An 18,575-nucleotide genomic window follows, 5' to 3' on the forward strand; every position below is an offset into this window, starting at 1 on the left:
TATTTCATTGTACTTCTTACTACGAAGAGAGCGCGGATGAAGAGTGGCAGAGATACATTTGTAACGCGCAGAGAGCGAGATAAAACGATTGGAGTGGCAAAGCTCGAACTCTGAGATTGCTTGATCTTCCAGTAACTAGAGATTTCAAATCAAAGACAATTCAAAAAGAAGATTGTTACTAAATGAGAGCCGAGAATCAAATTACCAATATATAGCTACCTTGATTCAGCAAGAAATTTAGTGTAATATGCCTCTCGGAGAGTAAGTAAAAGTGACTAGTAAGAATGCTTGCAGACGAAACTTTACGAAATTCAATCGACTAAAAACTGCATCTTACTCAGATTCTAGCCTATTGAGACAGTGTCTTAAAGAGGAGCAGTCAGGTATAGTGCAGCGCAGCTTACTGCACAATTATTACTCGATAAACAAAGGGTGGTGACACGTAGAAGCACTCTGTCGTGTATTTTACTCGCTTCAATAAACGCAGCGTGTGGGGGCAGTACAGAACCTTCCGCTTCAGCGAGAGCATTGAGCAACGGCCAAATAGAGGAAAGGCCACGCGTTATTGGTAACGCTACTGCACCGCATTTCTGTTCTGCGCAGGCGCCACCGTATGTCATGGAAGGCCGCAGAGCTGGGAAGGTGCACATGACTGGAATTTTCGGACTGATACCACAGGCACTCGAAGATTTTGTTCCCTTTAGGTGCGGTAGCCTCAAAGCAACTTTCACCTTTCTTTCTTTCTTACAGAGGTCTACTGTCGAGACGCTAAAGCAGACTTACGGCCTGCTCCGTGCGAATATACGTAACGTTAGATTCTACTCTGATATAAATGAAGGACGTTACCAAGTACAGAAGAGAAGCCATTAATTACTGAATGCATTCTAAGGCGAAATATAATATTTACAACGAAAGTAGAAACCGACATCTCATGAATACTGGGATCTAAGCGGCTAACTGCAACCTCAGCAGTTGTCTAAAGAGTGTCAAAGGACAATTATTCACAATATGCTGGAGCAGGAGAGAAAAAGCAAAAAATGCTTTCTTTTCGCGCTTTTAGCAAATCCAGTCATGCTGCACAGCAATTGAGAACAGGATTATTACACGCGCATGCGCTTTTGGTATCTACATTTTCTGTAATATTTCTCATAGTTGGCATTTCTTTCCTTCTGTGTCATAAAAGATTACCCAATGCTAAAATTTATTTGTGCAACAGGTGCACACCAATATTGTAAATCAAGCGCAGTCGAAGAAAAGCAGAACCAGGATGCGAGACTAGGTTAGGGAATATGGTGGGGTTATGAAGCTCCGGTTGGCATAGCGAGGAGTTGAATGGTGTGAATGGTTTGTCGACCTTACCGGGCCGAAGCTGTACAGGGTGCGTCAAAAGTTTCCAGGCCACATGTTTGGTTTAAAGGACGTGAGCTGGAGAACTTTCAGCACCGCCGAAAGTCTAAAAATCTGTACAGGATAGAAGAAGGATGATTCTCACATCTTAGAGCATTGGTAGCTTCGTAGGCGTCTTAAGACCTCAAGTATACTGCTCAAAATCAGACTCTGTGCCCTTGGGACCTTTGAAACATTTCTCGTAAGGCTATCTTATGATCAACTGTTTAGGCCAGTATCATGCAGCGAACGATGACCTAGAGAATAGGGGAAGCGGGACACTAGTATTTAAGACCATGACGCCGCTTTGATATCAGACTGGTGGATAAGACCTGATTGAACGTAGTCCTTCAACCCTCTTTATAAGAAAACTCTGCATTTAGACCGAATTTTGAAAGCTATATTTTGCTGAGGAGACGGATAAAAGGCCGCCTTTTACCTGCAAGATGGATGTTCCGGTTGTATCGAAAATGAGGCGAAGCACTGGCAGGCACCTATTGTGGCAAAACTCGATTAGCAGCTTATGCTCCTTGGTTTGAGAGAAACACCGGCTTCCTAAACACAAAAATTTAAACTAAATGTTTAGATCAGACAAAGGACACCTAAAAAAACTTGTTCAGTAACTTCTTGCTTCGCAGTGAACAATGTCACACGCTGTAAAAGTTTCTATGCATAAGTAGGAAGGTTGCAGTGATTAGTACTCATGGAAAACAGCTAGTGCGTAGGAGTTCAACTTGCCATGATTCGGGCCTTTCAATGCTCGCCATAAAGCAAGGGTTCCAGTACAGCCGCGCGTCCACTTTCAGGCGGTGGAAAAGAACGTGGATGGAAATATTGCAGTGAACCGCCTACGCTGCCATTTTAACGCGACAGTGTTAGAGCGGGGTGCTGTGCGGAGAATCCGCTGTCGGCGTTGTGAACGAAAAATCACCAGAACTAAACTGGCAGATGGTGCCCAGAGAGTAACCTCGGAGGCAGGAGGCCCACCTAGATCACTTGACTTTGAGGCGTCATCGCAACCTGCCCAACGAATAGTGAGCAAACTGGCCACCGCGACCGGTGGTAGTTAAGGTAATGATAGGTCGCTCCGGAAGAGCAACCTGGACTGCACATTGTCCCCAATGGGATCACCTGCTACCGCAGCACATTGTTGCACCGCTTAAGCGCGATGTCAGTGCACGTTAAAGAACGCCAGGTGGTTGATATTTCCGGAGCCCATGACTACGGCGCCCCTCATAGCCTCAGTCTCTTTGGGTCGTTTAACCTCACAAATAATAAATCATTAACCAAACTGCACCAGGAGCAGTATGAGGACTCCCACGGATCTATGAATGTAAACCAAATAACGACCTGCTGCATGTATGAAAATCGCTTCATACTCTTAAAGGGGGGCTTATGGGTCCCTTTGCATTTTTTCTGCCGTTCGTGGTGCCAATCGGCTTGCCAATGCCGAATATTTATTTTGCTTTTTGTTTCAATTTTGGTTGGCAGCTACGACATCGTGTACGACTCTCGACTATCATTCGGCGTGCGCCTTGCAAACGGCTCTTACAACGGCATTATGGGACTCTTGGAGAGCGGAGTAAGTAAGCCAGCCCATTCTACCAGCGAAATGTACTAGTCAGCATTGTGGTTCACTGCGCAGTGGGAGAGTGAAATTCAAAAAGAAAATGTCACCGGCATTGAAAGACAAAGTAGCAACTATGAAGGAATCAGGTTGAATAATTATTGAGAAGTATGCATTTTGAGTACTTATGGCTGCACAATATATCATTCACTTCATGCAATACTGTTTCAGCAAACAGTCACCATTTGTTTTTAGCGCGGCCGTCACCACAAGACATTAAATTTCTCCTTGTGGAAACCTGCAGAAATATAAAATTCGCGCCTCAATGGTGCTCACCGGTAAGGTTGTGTTCATTAATAAAGATTGTGCAACCCGGCTTCATGCTCAAAACTTGGTCCTAATTTCTTAGAATATTCGTCAGCTTTAGTCGTTTTTTTTTATTCTAACATTCGTCGCTGTTGGCGTATCCGTTTCTGAATAATTTTAGAAACAGATAGGTGTTTCCTGGGCGAATAAGGAGGAACTTCAAAGGTAAGCGGCATAATACACCCGGAAATATTTGTTTTTACCGCCTTTGTATCGTACTGCTATTAGCCGCAGAAACTAAAAGACTTCAAGTTCTCAATATGTAGCAGTAAATTAAAAATTTAGCATTTGCTTGAGATATCCGCGATGAAAAAAATGTTATCTACTGTAGTAGAAGGAAGTCTCAATACAAGGATGTTGCTCTTGTACTACCGCTGTCTGCTTTGGTAACAACTCTTTGGTATACTCTCTTCTTCGATCTGTAGAAGCCACTAAACTAAACATTTTTCCGGCAGCCTAAATATTGAAAATATTTGCCCGACTCTCTTTTCCGGTAGCGTAAGCATGATATCATTCGTAGTAGTGTTGAATTTGAAACATTTCTGTGGTGGGCATGTTTAAAAGGTTTATACTGAGTACGTCCATACAAAAAAAGAAATTATCGCTTCTGTTGGGAAGATTGTTGAAATCCCACCTGATACATCCTCGGCTGCTCTGGGCATTATCAAATAACGGGTTCTGTCGGCCGCTAGTAGCGAACACAGCGTAACTTAGTAAAAATGTTTTAATTATTAATTGACCGAAAACTAAAAAGTGCGGTGATATCGTGCGCGATAAGGCAAATTCTTATGATCTGTTCTACCTACGAGCTGCTGAAACATTCCCGCGGTAACTTTGATGTTAGCACCATGCCGAATATCAGTGCATCCGCGCAAACAAGATGCGTTTTTTTTCTTATTTCCTGGGCCTAAAGAATCAGTAACTTTCGGATCAAATCCGGATCAAATGGGAAAACGTACTAACGCGAAGGGAGTACAAGGCATCCTTCTGCAAGAACCCTAGTCGTCTTCTTATCATTTATGTGATAACCTTAAGGGCCCCGTTCAGCGGAAACACCGGCGTTTTTCGGCGACAGGATAATCCTGATTGGTGCACAGGGCTTAGACGTTAAACGCAAGAATTTTTCCTTAAAAGAAAAATTAGTTGATCAAGTGATGGCATTAAACCTCTCTCCCTTTGGTCACGAACCAGACCCGCCAGTTCTACGCTACCAAGGAATGCTATCGCGTTGTACACTAAAGGCAAACTTCAGTTTTCCTCAATTGTTTCGTCCTATAGATCCTCTACGCTCCGGGTCCTATTTGCTGTATTCGTTTTCTCTGATACGTAGCAAGCTTTCCAATAAATCTAGCATTATGTCCTTGCCAAACATTAGGTAAATGAAACATTAATAGGGATTCGTGACAAGCCCTTCTAGTTCCATAGGCTGCCACCCGATTGGTCACAGCTTTCAAAATTTAAAGCAAGAGCGGTGGCATCATCCTTTAGAGCAGAAAAAGGTATAATTTAGGATTTACTGCACGCTAATTACAGGCCGCTAGGATTAGCGGAACTGGCTGAGCGCTGTCCCGAATTTGTGGTTATGTTTTATGGGGCGGTCTTGCGGGGTTAACTTCAATTACTGTCTCATGGTATTACTGTGCCCAATTTACCACCGAAGGGCGGCTTTCCAACCAGTGCATTAGTAATTTGAAATTAGACATGTAAAAGATCTTTTTCGAACTTCAATTGACAATGCTGAAATACATTTAGGAAGTGCGCAGGATAACAAAATTATTATAGACTAAATGAAACTAACGGTAGGCAGGTTAGTCCATCACACTTACATCTGGCTGTCAATGAATGAAAACGCCGTGAGTAATTATGAGCAAGCTAGAGCCTACCTATATTTCAGTTTTAGATGTTTTGGTTGCTGGCTGCTCCTTTTTGAGAACTACAAGAATGCTTAAAATGTCCTTCGTGAAAAACTGAAATAAGTGTGATGATTTAAAACAATTAAAGAAAACGTGTATGTACACAATAATATTAAGGTACGTGCATGTACCTCTGCACATGTACACTTCTTTGTGTCGCAAATATGTTTTACGTAAACTAGGGCGCTCTTTCCGTTTCAGTTAACTCGTGTAGCTTTTTGTATATGCTTTTAGCGTGAGTATGAAAATCTCCATTAACTAGGCCCATTTGTGCGTTTTCTCTTAATAGGCCCTGTAAGCGACCTACCATCATCACTGGATGCCATGCTTTGGAATACGTAACAACGTTTCACGTGTACAGGTAGCTGCAATATGAAAAAAAAGGACAGTTTGCACTCAAGCACTGACCATGTTGTATACTTTAGCTCTGAAGACGAAAATGTCTCATCATGACCGCCACCCGTCTAGAGCAATGCTATTTAGAAGAAAAGAAGAAGTTTGTTTCGCAGCCGTATTTACCGAGCCATTATTGGTAGAATGCGGAGAATGGATTGCGTTTCGAGTTAGAGCAGCCTGCCAGTGTCCAATTAAAGTGAGCATGGAGGCTCGTGCAAAGTAATCGACAAAGAATTGCGACATCAATAAACATTAACATTTTTGTAGATGCCGAATAGTGAGTGCGAAGGGTCTTATTTGATTCGTTTTCTGTGCTCCTCAACGAACAGGACGTAGACCTGGCCGCCGCCCCAATGCTCATGCGTGAAGACCGAGCCCAGGTGTCCATTTACGCTCCCTTCATGTACACCAGCGAATGCGGACTCATTGCCGTTGCCAGAGAGCCCTCCATAAACGTTTTCAGCTACCTGTTTGTCTTCGACTGGGAGGTAGGTGTCGTACCTGCCTGTTGAAAACAACCATGAATTACTCCTGCTACGGCCAGAGCAGCGCCCCCAACAGGTAGCATACTTCCCACTGGACTTAAAGCTATAAGGCTGACTGCCGTGCTAAGTTCCAAGAGGAGTCCTGCGATAGCCTTGGTCTAAAATATATCGCCATCCCAAAGGCACTTGGATGAAAATAAGCAACAATAAAAAGCATAATGTGCAATTATAACACTACCTGAGGTTTTTACCCTGAACGTAACTTCTTGCAGCTACTCATTGTGAACTCCACCGAAATGGAGGAAATCATCATCAACAACATCCTGACTCGCCTCCTGCAGGACAAAGGCCTCTCCGATATCTCTTCAACGGACCCCGTCCCGGGCCACCTACCGGCGCCTTATCCCCGCAAACTTCTTTTTCTCATGCACCCACCCAACATTCTGCCACCCCCGCTACTCGTGCTTTCCCTTGGTATCCAAGTCTGCTACCCTTAACGACGATATGTTATCTTCACTTCGAATTAAGTATGCTGCCCAAGCCAATTTGTTCTTTATTTTAATTGGGATATAGCCAAGCAAACTTTTCGGAAAACACGACAGGACACGAGGCAGAAGCACACGCACACACCGTTTCTGCCTCGTCTCCCGTCGTGTTGTGCGCAAAGGTTTCTTGACTGGTCGCCGCACCAACTGGCTCTATAATCTGCACTACAAATCGATTGGAGTGTCATTAACCCGCGCCTGTTTTCTGACCAACTCTGTTTTCTTCCTGTCTCTTAAGGTTAAACCTATCATTTTTCCCTTATCTCGCTGCTTTGTCCTCCATTTAAGTAGAACCCTTTTTGTTAGCCTGCAGGTTTCTTTCCTCTAGGTGTGTGCCACTAAGATGCTGGTGTTATATACTTTTCTTTTGAGCGACATTGGTAAACTGCCATTCCTGATCTGAGAGAAGCTGCCAAATGCGCTTCATCCCATTCCTATTCTTCTCGTTATATCACTCTCGTAACACGGGTCTGCGGCAACTACCTGCCTTAAGCACAGGTATTCCTTTACCACCTCCAATGCGTCGCTGTCAATAATAAACTGCTGCTGGCTTGCGACACAGTTTAACATTAGTTTGGCTTTCTACATGCTATTTTTTAGACCAACCGTTCTGTTCTGGCTGTTGAAGTCATTAGTCAGGCTTTGCATTTAATCCCCAGAGTGGATACAGTTTATCCCTTAAAGGTAATGGAGGAGGTCAAATTAAGCTAAGAAGCCAAGAACCAAGAAGAAAAGACAGTGCCGATAAGCCTCTTTGTTCGCCCAGACTGGCATGTGTTCTGGGAAGAAGTAATACGTCCGTCAGTTTGAGCACGAGAAAAATGAAAAGATGAGGAATAGCGAATTTAGTTAGGCAGCGCTTGCAAAATATACACGCCGAAGTATTTCACTATGCCATTCACTTCTCCAGGTTCGCCGTGCGCAACCTTTGACCCCCTTTTAGAACGTTCCCTTAGAGATCCCTAGCTAGCTTAATACGAGTGAAATTTCAGTCCGTACACGTCTACTGGGTCTGTGTTTTGCTGCGTATGACAAATATGTTGAGCTTTTCCTTTCCACGTTTTATGACAGCCTGAAAAAAATTTACTTACCCTTATTTCTGTAATTGATCTGCGCCAGGGTCATATGCAGAAACAGAAAAAGGGAGCGTAGCGTCTTGAGTCAACAGCGTCTATGGTTTCGTATTACATTTATCCGTAAAGTTCCGAGACTGGGGTCATTAAAAAAATGCGTTAAACATTTAAATCATTTGTCCAGCACCCCTTAAAAATAGTCTCCCCGGCAGTCTACGCACAGCTTCCAACGCTTCTTGAAATCTTGGAAACAGTCAGAAAACGATTCTTTTGGCAGCTCCTATGTCGTGGCGTCTTGAATGGCCTCCACCCTCCCCATCCGGCGACCTTTTAGGGTTCTCTTCACATAAAGAAACAGGAAAAAATCGCATGGGAAGAGGTCAGGCTAGTATGTCGGATGGCGAAGTCCAGTAATGCTTTGCTTGGCGAGAAAAGTTGTCACGCTAAGAGCAGTCTGTGGGCTATCGTTATCGTGGAGAAGCCTCCATTGTCCAGATGCCCATAAATAAAGGCGATGGCGTCGCATTGCATCACTCATGTGTTGGAGCACGCGGATATAAAGCTCCTGATTCACCGTCTGCCCTTGTGGGACGAACTCGTGGTGTATGACACCTCTGGCATAGAAAAAAACTATCAGCATCGGCTCTGTTTTGGTCTTGTGTCGCCGCACCTTTCTCGACGCCGGAGAACTTGTGGACCGCCATTCGGCACTCTGCCTCTTGGTTTGAGGATCGTATTAAAAACACCATGTTTCATCTTCAGCAATGATGCTGTCGACATATGTAGCACACTTCTCTGCCACGCAGATCAAATCAGCGCTCACTGATGCCCGCGTGTCTTTCTGGTCCTGTTCGAGGGAGTGGGGCACAAGTCTGACATTCAGCTTTTCTGTCCCCAAGTTCTCACTCAAAATTTGGTAGCATGTTGTCTTACTAATGTCGAGAGCTTCTGATAGCATGCGGACTGTGATTGTGCGGTCTTGCGGTACGATTTTCCTTATCCGAGCCACGTTGTTTTCATTCCGTGATGTTGAAGGGCGCCCCCGCCTTGAGTCGTCTTCCACCGACGTTGTGCCCGAAACGAACCTCTTGTCCCACTCGAAAACTCGCGCCCGCGATAATGTCTCGTTGCCGTAAGTGTCACGTAGGAGCTCATACGTCTGTGTGGCTGTCTTGCCACGCTTCACATATAATTTCATGTTTACACGCTGTTCGAGGTGGACGTCTATCTCTCCACATTCACTCACATTAGAATGCGCAGACGACTAGTGACAACGTATATTTCTACATGTAGTGCCGTTTAGCACCTGCCACATCAATTAACATAAATAGCTCAGGTTAGCCCGAAAACATGGCGCTACAGGTAAGCACCAACATTTGTTTTCGAGAATCATTTTTAGAGCAGAAAACGAATCAGTCGCGAAACTTTACGGCAAATGCTGTATATGCAGCTCCAAAGCACACATTGTTCCTTCCGGGGATGGAATAAAAATGACCCAATCCGCAGTAATTCCGCAGACGACAAAACCTTTAGTACAAATAACACGTTATAGAAATATGTTAATAAAAACGTTATAGAAACAGCAATGTGAAGGAGTGCAAGTCAATCCTTAGTATAATATATTACTCGCAAAAGCTAATTTCTGCAATGTTTTTTTTTAGTAACGACGGCGCTATGTACAAATCCGGCAAAAGCTGACAATAATCGCGGGGAACGAGTTTTTTATTTACGATTTCTGCATCCGGGCAATGAGCGACTCTGAAGGGGTAGTCTGTCTGGCAGATTACCATGCGTCTTCCTTCAAATGCACAGCTATCTCCAGGCACGAATGTTCTTTTTTTTTACATTTATCTATCCTGCAGAAGTAGCTGCCACAGGTGGGAACTAGTACAGCGACAGCGTTGTTCCTTTTACGGCAGCGGAAGCTATGTATACCCTTACCTCCCGTTAAACGTGGACTGGTTAAAAGAAAAGCGCTGGAGGCAGTGCTTGAGATTTGTATGAGGAGGAATACATGCTGGAACAGAAGGTCCGAGCAGTGTCGGGAAAATTGACGTTTACTCTTTGCTGCTATTACACGGAACTAAGTGATGACTGTTAGGCTTGTCCGGAGTTTGAGCAGCATCGCTCACAGCAGGGAAGCGACACACTCTAGGTGGGCGGAAAAGTTGTTGTTTAGTATTTCGTACTGCATGACAATGCGTTTAATGCCTTCCGGTGAGTGAAAGAACTTCGCATGTGATTTTGAGAAGCTGCGTTTTGTTAGTAGTCCGGAAAAAGGACTTAGCAGGCTTCAATATTGAAGCTAGCCTTGCTACAGCAACTGTGCCTTGTGTAGCTTTGTGTAGCCGAGCAGCAGCATTGGCACAGGGTTACTATCGGTCGCTGTAGAGTTTACTACGGTGGGTACAAGCCAACAACCACAGCAGCTTCAAGCTTCACGCGAGCCGAAGGCAGAGGCAAGGTGTTACCACGCAAACAGTGGGAAACAGCTGAGACGCACGTTACCTCAGGGTAGGGCAGAGCGGCAGATCAGCTAATGTAGCAAGGAAACAGCTTCTACGCCCACACAGGAAACGTTTATTCACGTCGTTCTCCAGAGACAAATGCAAACAATCACCCCTTTCGAATGCTCTGAGCATACCTGCATGTTCCGATAACATGATGACTGAATGCTAAACGTTTTGCGACGGCCACGCTATTATGTCGACCGTTTCAAGCGCAGTACCTACTCGCGCTTTCGTACTTGCCTCGTAGCTCATATCATGCACCGCAGTAATCCCATGAGCTACATTCTGGGGCACAAATATTGAAAATTGAAAAATTGTAAGACACTCTTATGGTAATATTGAATGTAATGGTCCATTCTTCTGATGTGTAGCAAAATCTTTATTTTAAACCGTTTCCATCGATCGCATCGAACAGTTAAGACTACAGTAGAAAACCAATTGGGAGCGCTTTTGACGCTAACGAAAACGCTAATAGAAAAAGAAAATACAAGAATGCCGTCCGGTGAACTGCGGATACATTGATTGTTATAGTGAATTCTTATATTATATCGTCACATGAGCTATTTACGTAAGTAAATAGAGATAAATAGCGGCAGCGCTCAACAAGAACAGCCTAGGAGAGAGCACGAGCCGCGCACTTCTTCCTCCGAAATCTTCGTTGCCCTCTTAAGTGCTGGCCGCCATATGAAAAAATTGCAGTCATAATGGTTTTTAGTAGAAAAATTATTTTGTGCAGAATTCTTGGGTATGCATATTAACGCGACAGCGTTAAGGAGCTCGTGTCGCAGAGAAGCCGGTACCTTCGGCGTTGGCATCGACGTCTTTGGCCGTGAGCGAAAAATGGCACATCTCGGTGGACACCTGAACCGCGCCGTAAGGAAAGGGATTTTAACGCGACAACCTTAAGGATTGATAGATTGATTCATTAATGAGTTGATTGATTAGTTGGTTGGATTATTGATTCATTGATTCATTGATCGACCGATTGAAAAATTGATTGATTGATTGATTGATTGATTGATTGATTGATTGATTGATTGATTGATTGATTGATTGATTGATTGATTGATTGATTGATTGATTGATTGACCGAACGATATATCGATGTTTCCTTCCCTTATGGTGCGATCCGGGTGTCCAGCGAGAAATTTGAGATAGGCGTCATTTCCTTTAATTAAAAGCAATTGTTCCTTTCATTTTCCTTCCCGTACGACCCGGTTCGGGTGTCCGCCGAGATATGTGAGACAGGCGTCCTTTCCTTAAATTCTCCAACGGGCCATGCGTCGCGCCGAACGGGCGATGGCGTTCCCTGTACTCCTCGGGAACGCTGCGCTGTCGCGTCTCACTCTTAAAAATGAAGCTTAAGCGTCCTCCAATTTTTTTATGCTGGTCAGCATTTTGAACGCCTGGTAGGAACCAGTGCAGGCTGAACACTTCGCAGCGGCAGAGCTCTCGACACACGTCCTGCAGACCGAACGCAGCGCCCCACAAACTGCAGCTATTTTCTGTTCTCTACCTTTAACTGCATCAGCAAAGAAACGAATTGGTATGCAGATCACTTACTGTACTTGCACGAAAATGGACAGAACGTGTTTAAGCACACTCAGAGGTTACAATGTCCGCTTGTTGTGCATAGACATTTCGTAGCGTCTTGGCAGCCCGTCGAAAGATGGCGCCTGATGCCTGGGTTTGAGAGTACACGAGAGCGCGAACCGGTCTCGGTTCGAAAGGGCCATATTCTGGTCTATACAGCGGTTTTGAGCAATGAACTCCTGAATGTGGCCTGAAAATGGCCGCACAATTCTTAAGACACCACAAAGGAAGCGCAGCGGCTTGCGCAAGAAGCAGTGGCTCCGCAACATTGGAAGAAGGACAGCGTGGTTGACGAAGTGACGCGGACTAATTATTGCTCGTGTTTATCATATCCGCTGATTCAACTCTGTTTTTTTTACTTTCTGCTTTATCCTTATTCTTTACATTACATTGAAAAAACCGTGTAAAGACGCAGAATGGCCGGGTACAGGGAACGACTGCTCCACGGAACACGTCATGCAGGGATTGCGCTGGCTGAAATCCGGCATCGGTCTACCCTTGGCTGGTTAGGCCTCACGAATTTCGGCGACACACCGTTATCGTATAAAAATGCATTTAGTGGGCTAATTCTTGGCCTTTATTTTTTCACCTTGCAAGTTGTCGATTTTTATTCGGCCAGTATCGTAGCACTGTTCATTCTACTTTCTAATTTGCACGTATATGCCTCCGCTCTAACGCATATTTCATGCGTTTGTGAAGATTCGTTGCCGAGGAACATTATTTCCAGATTGCACTTTATCACCCGAGTTCAATCAGTGGCTATGCCTTTATACAGCTGATGCCTTAGTTGCGGGTTCGACCACTGTTGCAGCTGCTATATTAACTGGAGGTGAAATACGAAAACAATAGGCTGCTGTGAGATGTCAGCCATGCTAAATAACGCACGGTATCCTCATATAATGAGAAGCCCTACACTACGGCGTCACTCATAGCCCACATGTGCCTTGCAGACGTTAAACCGAATTCACCACTTAGCATGCACTTTTCATGTTATGAATTCAAGCAGATCAAACAAACGCAGACTCAGAAACAGCGCTTCTATGTATGCATGTTTTGGCGCAGTGCCCAAGTAGTAATACTAAATTAATATTTTCAAGCTAACTTGTAGGCCCTATATACGCACACACACACACCCATCACTCACACTACATGTAGCAAGACAAGACACTCGCTAGACTTTAAGTCTGCAAGTTCCTTTGTTAAGGAGTCATTTTTTAACCAATCAAAAATTATTATGGCTAGACTTTAAGTCTGCAAGTTCCTTTGTTAAGGAGTCATTTTTTAACCAATCAATAATTATTATGGGAGTACGTTTGCAATTGTTTATCGTTCCGAATTTACAGATGGCTTATAAGAGACGCCTTGGGGAGGGCGCCAGCTTAATTTAGACACTTGGGGCACTAAGCCCGCCCAGCATCGCACATCACTGCGGAGGTGTTTTTTGTTTTGAATTATCAGGCGAACGAAAAAGCCACAGACTCAGCGCGACGGCCGAATAATGAATATAGTTATGACGTACTATCCCAAAGACTTTATTCCGGATAATGCATTATTAGTAGCTGGTGTATATGCGCATGTAACGCATCAGCGACTTGTCAATGTATGAGAGACGTTCTATTAATCGTAATGTAGAATGGCAGCTTCTCAGATGCGTTCACGCTGTTCTGTATTTAAAAAGTTTCTTTCGCGCCAGTATCTAAATGTGTCCAACGATATATAAGACAGATACTGCGCCATTTCCTTTCCCCAAAAACCAATTATTATTTTTATTATTACACGCTCCGCCTCCATTCCTCTCCTTCTCTAATACCGCCGCTTTTCTTTTTCGTCGACGTAGTTTTCAGCAAAGAATTTCGGAAATTAGTATTCTGAAGTTCCCAGTCCACAAACCATCTTTGTTTGCGGGGCTTTTCGAAAGCGTGCGGGCTCGGGTAAAAACCGCGACCCAAGAACCACAACCAGGCCTCTTTCCCACTACCTTTCCTTGTGAGTTTTTGTTACGTCTTGAATAACAGGCATGTGTGACTAATTCCTGGCGAAAAATGCACGCGTTTGGCGATCGGTCTTACCGCACGCTGCTTCACCAAACCGATAAGCACTGCCCTTAAACCTGTAGCTTTAAAAGCACGAATGCAATAGAAGCCGTGAAGCCACTGGCTTAAAGTTGGAGTGCGTGCCTGATTTACGTTCTTGTAAATAATTATAATTTATCTCCGTAAATGAAAGTTTGTCGCTCTGAAAAAGAATTACAAGATGTGACTACTTTTTTATGTTGTTAGTCCGTAAAATGAAACTTTATGTTTTACGTTATTGTTGAGTTATAATCATTGTAATTAAAAGTTTTAAAACTGCACGAGCTATGTACTCTGTTAAAGACGAACTAAAAGGTCGTGCAGAGGTGACAGCTTAATTAAGGAACAGAATCGCCTGTCGTAGTTGGGAGTCTTTTACAGTGCTCGTGTGCAGCGTCGTGCACCAAACTGCCTTTTCAATTTTTGGCAAGTGGACATTTGTAACCAAGCTTGTAGCTTTTACTCAAGAGCTGTTGCAAATTCATTCCTCTCCTCAGTCAGCGTTACAATCAATAAAAGTTTTGTAAAACTATAACCTTCCTTCTGTAACGCCATACCTTACCACGATTTTACACAGGTATATGGGCTGTCCTTGTGGCCTGCATTCAACTGGTGTCGTCGGCTCTCGCATTCGTCGAAAAGCGAAGAAATTGGAACAAGAACTGATTCGCTTTTGAAATGTACGACAAAACTTGAGACATTCTCCGTTTTTTCTCTTATGAGGGTAAGAGCGAATTCTTCCAAGCAGGGTTTTGTCGTCAGCTTATTCACTTTAAAATCGTCTTAGAAAGACACCGGGTTAGCGGAAAGGCCCGTAAAGAAGCATACTTTGAGATTTATTACTGCAAGAACATATGTCTTCTTCTGTTGCGGCAGGCACTCGATTGAGACCAAGACGAACGCCGGCAGGCTGCTCTTCTCGGTATGGTGGCTCACAGTAGCGGTGCTCATGAACGGCTTCGCTGGCCAGCTCAAGGCAAGCATGGCCATCAAGAGCGAACCGCCACGATTCCGATCCGTGGAGGACATTTCGTCCCATCCCGACATACGGCCCCTCATCTGGAGAGACACCGCATTCGAAGCGTACGTCCGGGTGAGTGCCCTTTTTCGAAACTGTGGCTTGTATCCATTGGGAAATCAGAAGAATAATGCACCTCTACACGCACTGCTTATTATGACAGTGTTATTCAGAGATGCGTGTCCTCTAAAATAATGTCCCCTCATCATTAATCAATGTCTAAAACCTAACGTTATTCCTATGATATAAAATATGCATAATATCATTTTGAATACTAGCACTGGCCTAGCCCATTGGGTATCCGCCTCACATGCGGCAGGTGCGGGGTTCGATCCCCAGTGCCGCCAGGTACCCACCGGTGAAACAGTGGCTACACGCTTTCCTCTTGCCTGGTGGTCGACTTCTATGTGGTGAAATGATTGGGAAATTGGTCTTTGGCGCCACCTTGAGAAGGGTAAAACCTTGTGACATGGCGCTCTTTGGCCGCGGAAGCCGTTGCGCTGTAAAAATCCATCACCATCATCTTTTGAACACTAATATCCGGGCTGTGTGTGGAAACTGCATTATCTTCCACGCCACACCCGTTGATACAAATTTAGGCATGATGACGTATTTAGTGTGCTTTATTCTTCCATATGCTCTTCTTGACTCAGACATAATAATAATAATAATAATTGGTTTTTGGTGGAAAGGAAATGGCGCAGTATCTGTCTCATATATCGCTGGACACTTCAAGACCGCTTCTGCGAGCACTGACACGCCAGGTTCATCAATATGGTGGACCGGTGTTCATCAGCGAAATGTTTTCTGAGGATGCCATCGAGCAACTGTATGCTCGCCAAGCAGACATCGTCAGTGATCGTGACGTCACCCTGCATATGCTCGCCAAGCAGTGTCGGCTCACCGGAGGGAGACTTTACGTGGCGCCAGATCTCCTCTTCACCCGGCTCTTGTCCATGACTCACGCGAAGAACATGTTACCAGAGCTTCAACGTAGGATCCGTCGCAAGTATGTTCGCACATTTAGTTTTTTACCCACGGAAATGTTACTTTACACCAGTTAGCTGCACGGAGAGTGATAGCTGAGGTGGTACAAAGATGAGACTGAATATTAGGACACAAAAAGTGCATGAAAGTGTTATAAATAACTTGCCTGACATAGCATGTTTGTTGACAGCCGGATGAAACTTGTGTACTATATTTTTTCTAGTTTTATAAAAATTCGCCGTATTACATTGCTACGCTATTGGTTTATAAGGTACCTTTCGCGCATCGCTACTGTTCAGAAGCACTTTCAAAATATGCGCAGGGTAAGAAAAATACCACTGTCACAGTTTTTCTTTCTTTAGAAGCGCTAGCTACAAAGAAAAGCATAAGAAAAATCTGCTTTTACAGAAGAAATGCGTCTAGATACGTTTCATAAAGTTGACAAAATTTCAAGCGAAATATACATTTCTTACAATGTACACTAGCTGTTTGAAAGCATAATTGAGGCGTTGCATGGAGGCTATTTTTTCACATCAAGAAATTGTAATTCTCATTACCGCGTCCATGCATCATTTGTTTAGACTAAAATAAACAAAGTTTGTGTGTGTGTGTTGGGGGGGGGGGAGTTGCGTAGGGTGAGGACATTATTAGCGTCAAATCGATACGCAAAGCGAATGTTCCTGTGGGAAAGAGGTTAAAGGAAAAAATGTTTCAGCAGTAGCCTTCTCGGCTATGACGAGAGATGGTGGGCAAAGAAAAAGTTCTACTTCGCTGTGGCGCCTCTCAAATCCTGGGATGTTGCGTGAGGTTTAAAATATATAGTTCTGTTTGCAATCAATTGGTTCCAAACTTTGCTCAGTTAAGACAAATTGGAGACATTGAGAGGAAAACTGGAAAGTACATTATTTCAACTAGCTGCGGGAAGTAAAAGGGCACACTTCGCGCTCGTCCACGCAACCAATATTATGCCGGTGCCACTCGTGTCTCACTGTGCGTCTACTGTTGCGGCAAGTCGCCGAGAATAGATGTATACCCTCAGAAATCTGTCGTTCCATAAAGGTATCCTGCATCACCCAATAGTCCGTTTGTTCTAAAAGAGTACTTTATCTTTTTTGCACTTCTCGTTAAAATACGGCTACATTGTACTATTTTCCAACTTTTCCGATCTGCTTTTCCGCTAGAATGAGAGCCATCATGGAACAGGAGTGCACCTCAAGTGGTTCCAAGGCGGTATGGAGGAGTGGCACCGCTGCCAGGCAGTGCAAGGGGCTGGCACGTCGCAAGCCAGCGAACTGTCCTTCAAGGTGCTCCGCTACGACGACATGGCAGCAATGTTCGCCCTGTGGGCCATAATGGCTGCATTCTCTCTAATGGTGTTCGTGCTCGAGCTTTGCTATCACCGGACGGCGGCGGGACGCCGCTACAGGCTCGCGCGCATCTCCACGAGGCGGAATGCGCGCTGCCGGCGCCATTGTGCCGCTCAAGGCACTCACCCTCCGGCTTAATGCGCAGCGTGCTCAGACTCATCATGTCGCCCCTGTAGAGCGCGTGCACGTCCTGGCTAAAGAGAACTTTTTATATTAGAGCTTTTTCCACTGGGCTATGCTGGCACATATTGCACAGCACGTGGATTAGAGAAGAAATTCAGGTTATTTATACACTTTTCAATATTGCGACTAAAAAAAGGAAGCAGCCTCTAAAATCAAATGCGTCTAAAGAAAAGACAAGCGCAGAAAGGACGGGCCGAAAGCCGGGCAGGTATATATTTTAGTGTTGGCTCTCAATATGTGGCTGTAGCTGTTGCGAGACAAGGCTATTTGGGCAGCATTAGGAGAGGCGGTTATCACGTGATAGACGCCTTCCAGTCGACGATGATGGTAATGATGATAACAGAATTGGCATGCTAGACAGGAGAATAATAACTAAGTACCTTTCAGCTGTATCCTCACTTGTTTAAGCAGGAACGCCCCGAATGTTCTGCACAAACACTTTAAACCCAAAAATTGTGTATGCCTAGCGGCTGAGCATGAGTCAATAAAACCGTACGTGAGCATAACCTTCCCGAAGTTGTCTCGGATGGCAGTGATGTGTTGCTACTCGATAATATGAACGCATTTCTGATGGACGATTGTAATAAGCCATCTGGCACACAAGCGTAGTACATAATATTTTGCGTAGCTGATTTGGACTTACACTCCTCAGACCTTGTTTTTTTTAATAAGGAAGAGAATTCGAACTCTGACGTTCTTTTCAGTAAAAAAACGAATGAGGAATTGAGAAAATATAACACTGAAACGTTGGAAGCCAGCATGAGATGCAAGCGGAAGATAATTAGGTGAGTGGTTGTAGACGAATATTTCAATTCGCTAGCAGACGGCCGTCCTACGCCTTGCACCGCGCTTACCAATACACATCTCGGCCGCTGTATATTGTGCTTTTGCATGGGTTGCATATTTATTTTTCGCAACACAGAGGAGTCTAATGTTCCTTCCACTGATTTTTCCCCGTATGAATTTGTTAGAGCGTGAGAGCGTTAGAACGCTTTTGAACGGCGCCTGAGAGTGTCATTACTAATTTCTCTAAAAAATTGGACATTTATTACAATTTTAAAGCTAAAGGATTTGCTTTTCAGATAAACGCAATTATCGGCTGTTCTATAATGTC

General features: G+C 44.3%; 1 protein-coding gene across 1 annotated transcript; it reads left to right on the forward strand.

Annotated features, from left to right (window-relative positions):
- Positions 1-247: 247 nt before the first annotated feature.
- On the forward strand, positions 248-17,416 carry LOC144097983 (uncharacterized). The gene is made up of 8 exons (XM_077630567.1): positions 248-261; positions 2,878-2,968; positions 5,958-6,116; positions 6,386-6,595; positions 8,538-8,647; positions 14,783-15,004; positions 15,655-15,937; positions 17,093-17,416. The coding sequence occupies exons 1-8, from the start codon at positions 248-250 to the stop codon at positions 17,414-17,416; spliced, it is 1,413 nt and encodes a 470-aa protein (XP_077486693.1).
- The last annotated feature ends 1,159 nt before the right edge of the window (positions 17,417-18,575 follow it).

The sequence above is a fragment of the Amblyomma americanum genome, chromosome 7, assembly GCF_052857255.1.
Source record: "Amblyomma americanum isolate KBUSLIRL-KWMA chromosome 7, ASM5285725v1, whole genome shotgun sequence".
NCBI classification, from domain to species: Eukaryota; Metazoa; Arthropoda; class Arachnida; order Ixodida; family Ixodidae; genus Amblyomma; species Amblyomma americanum.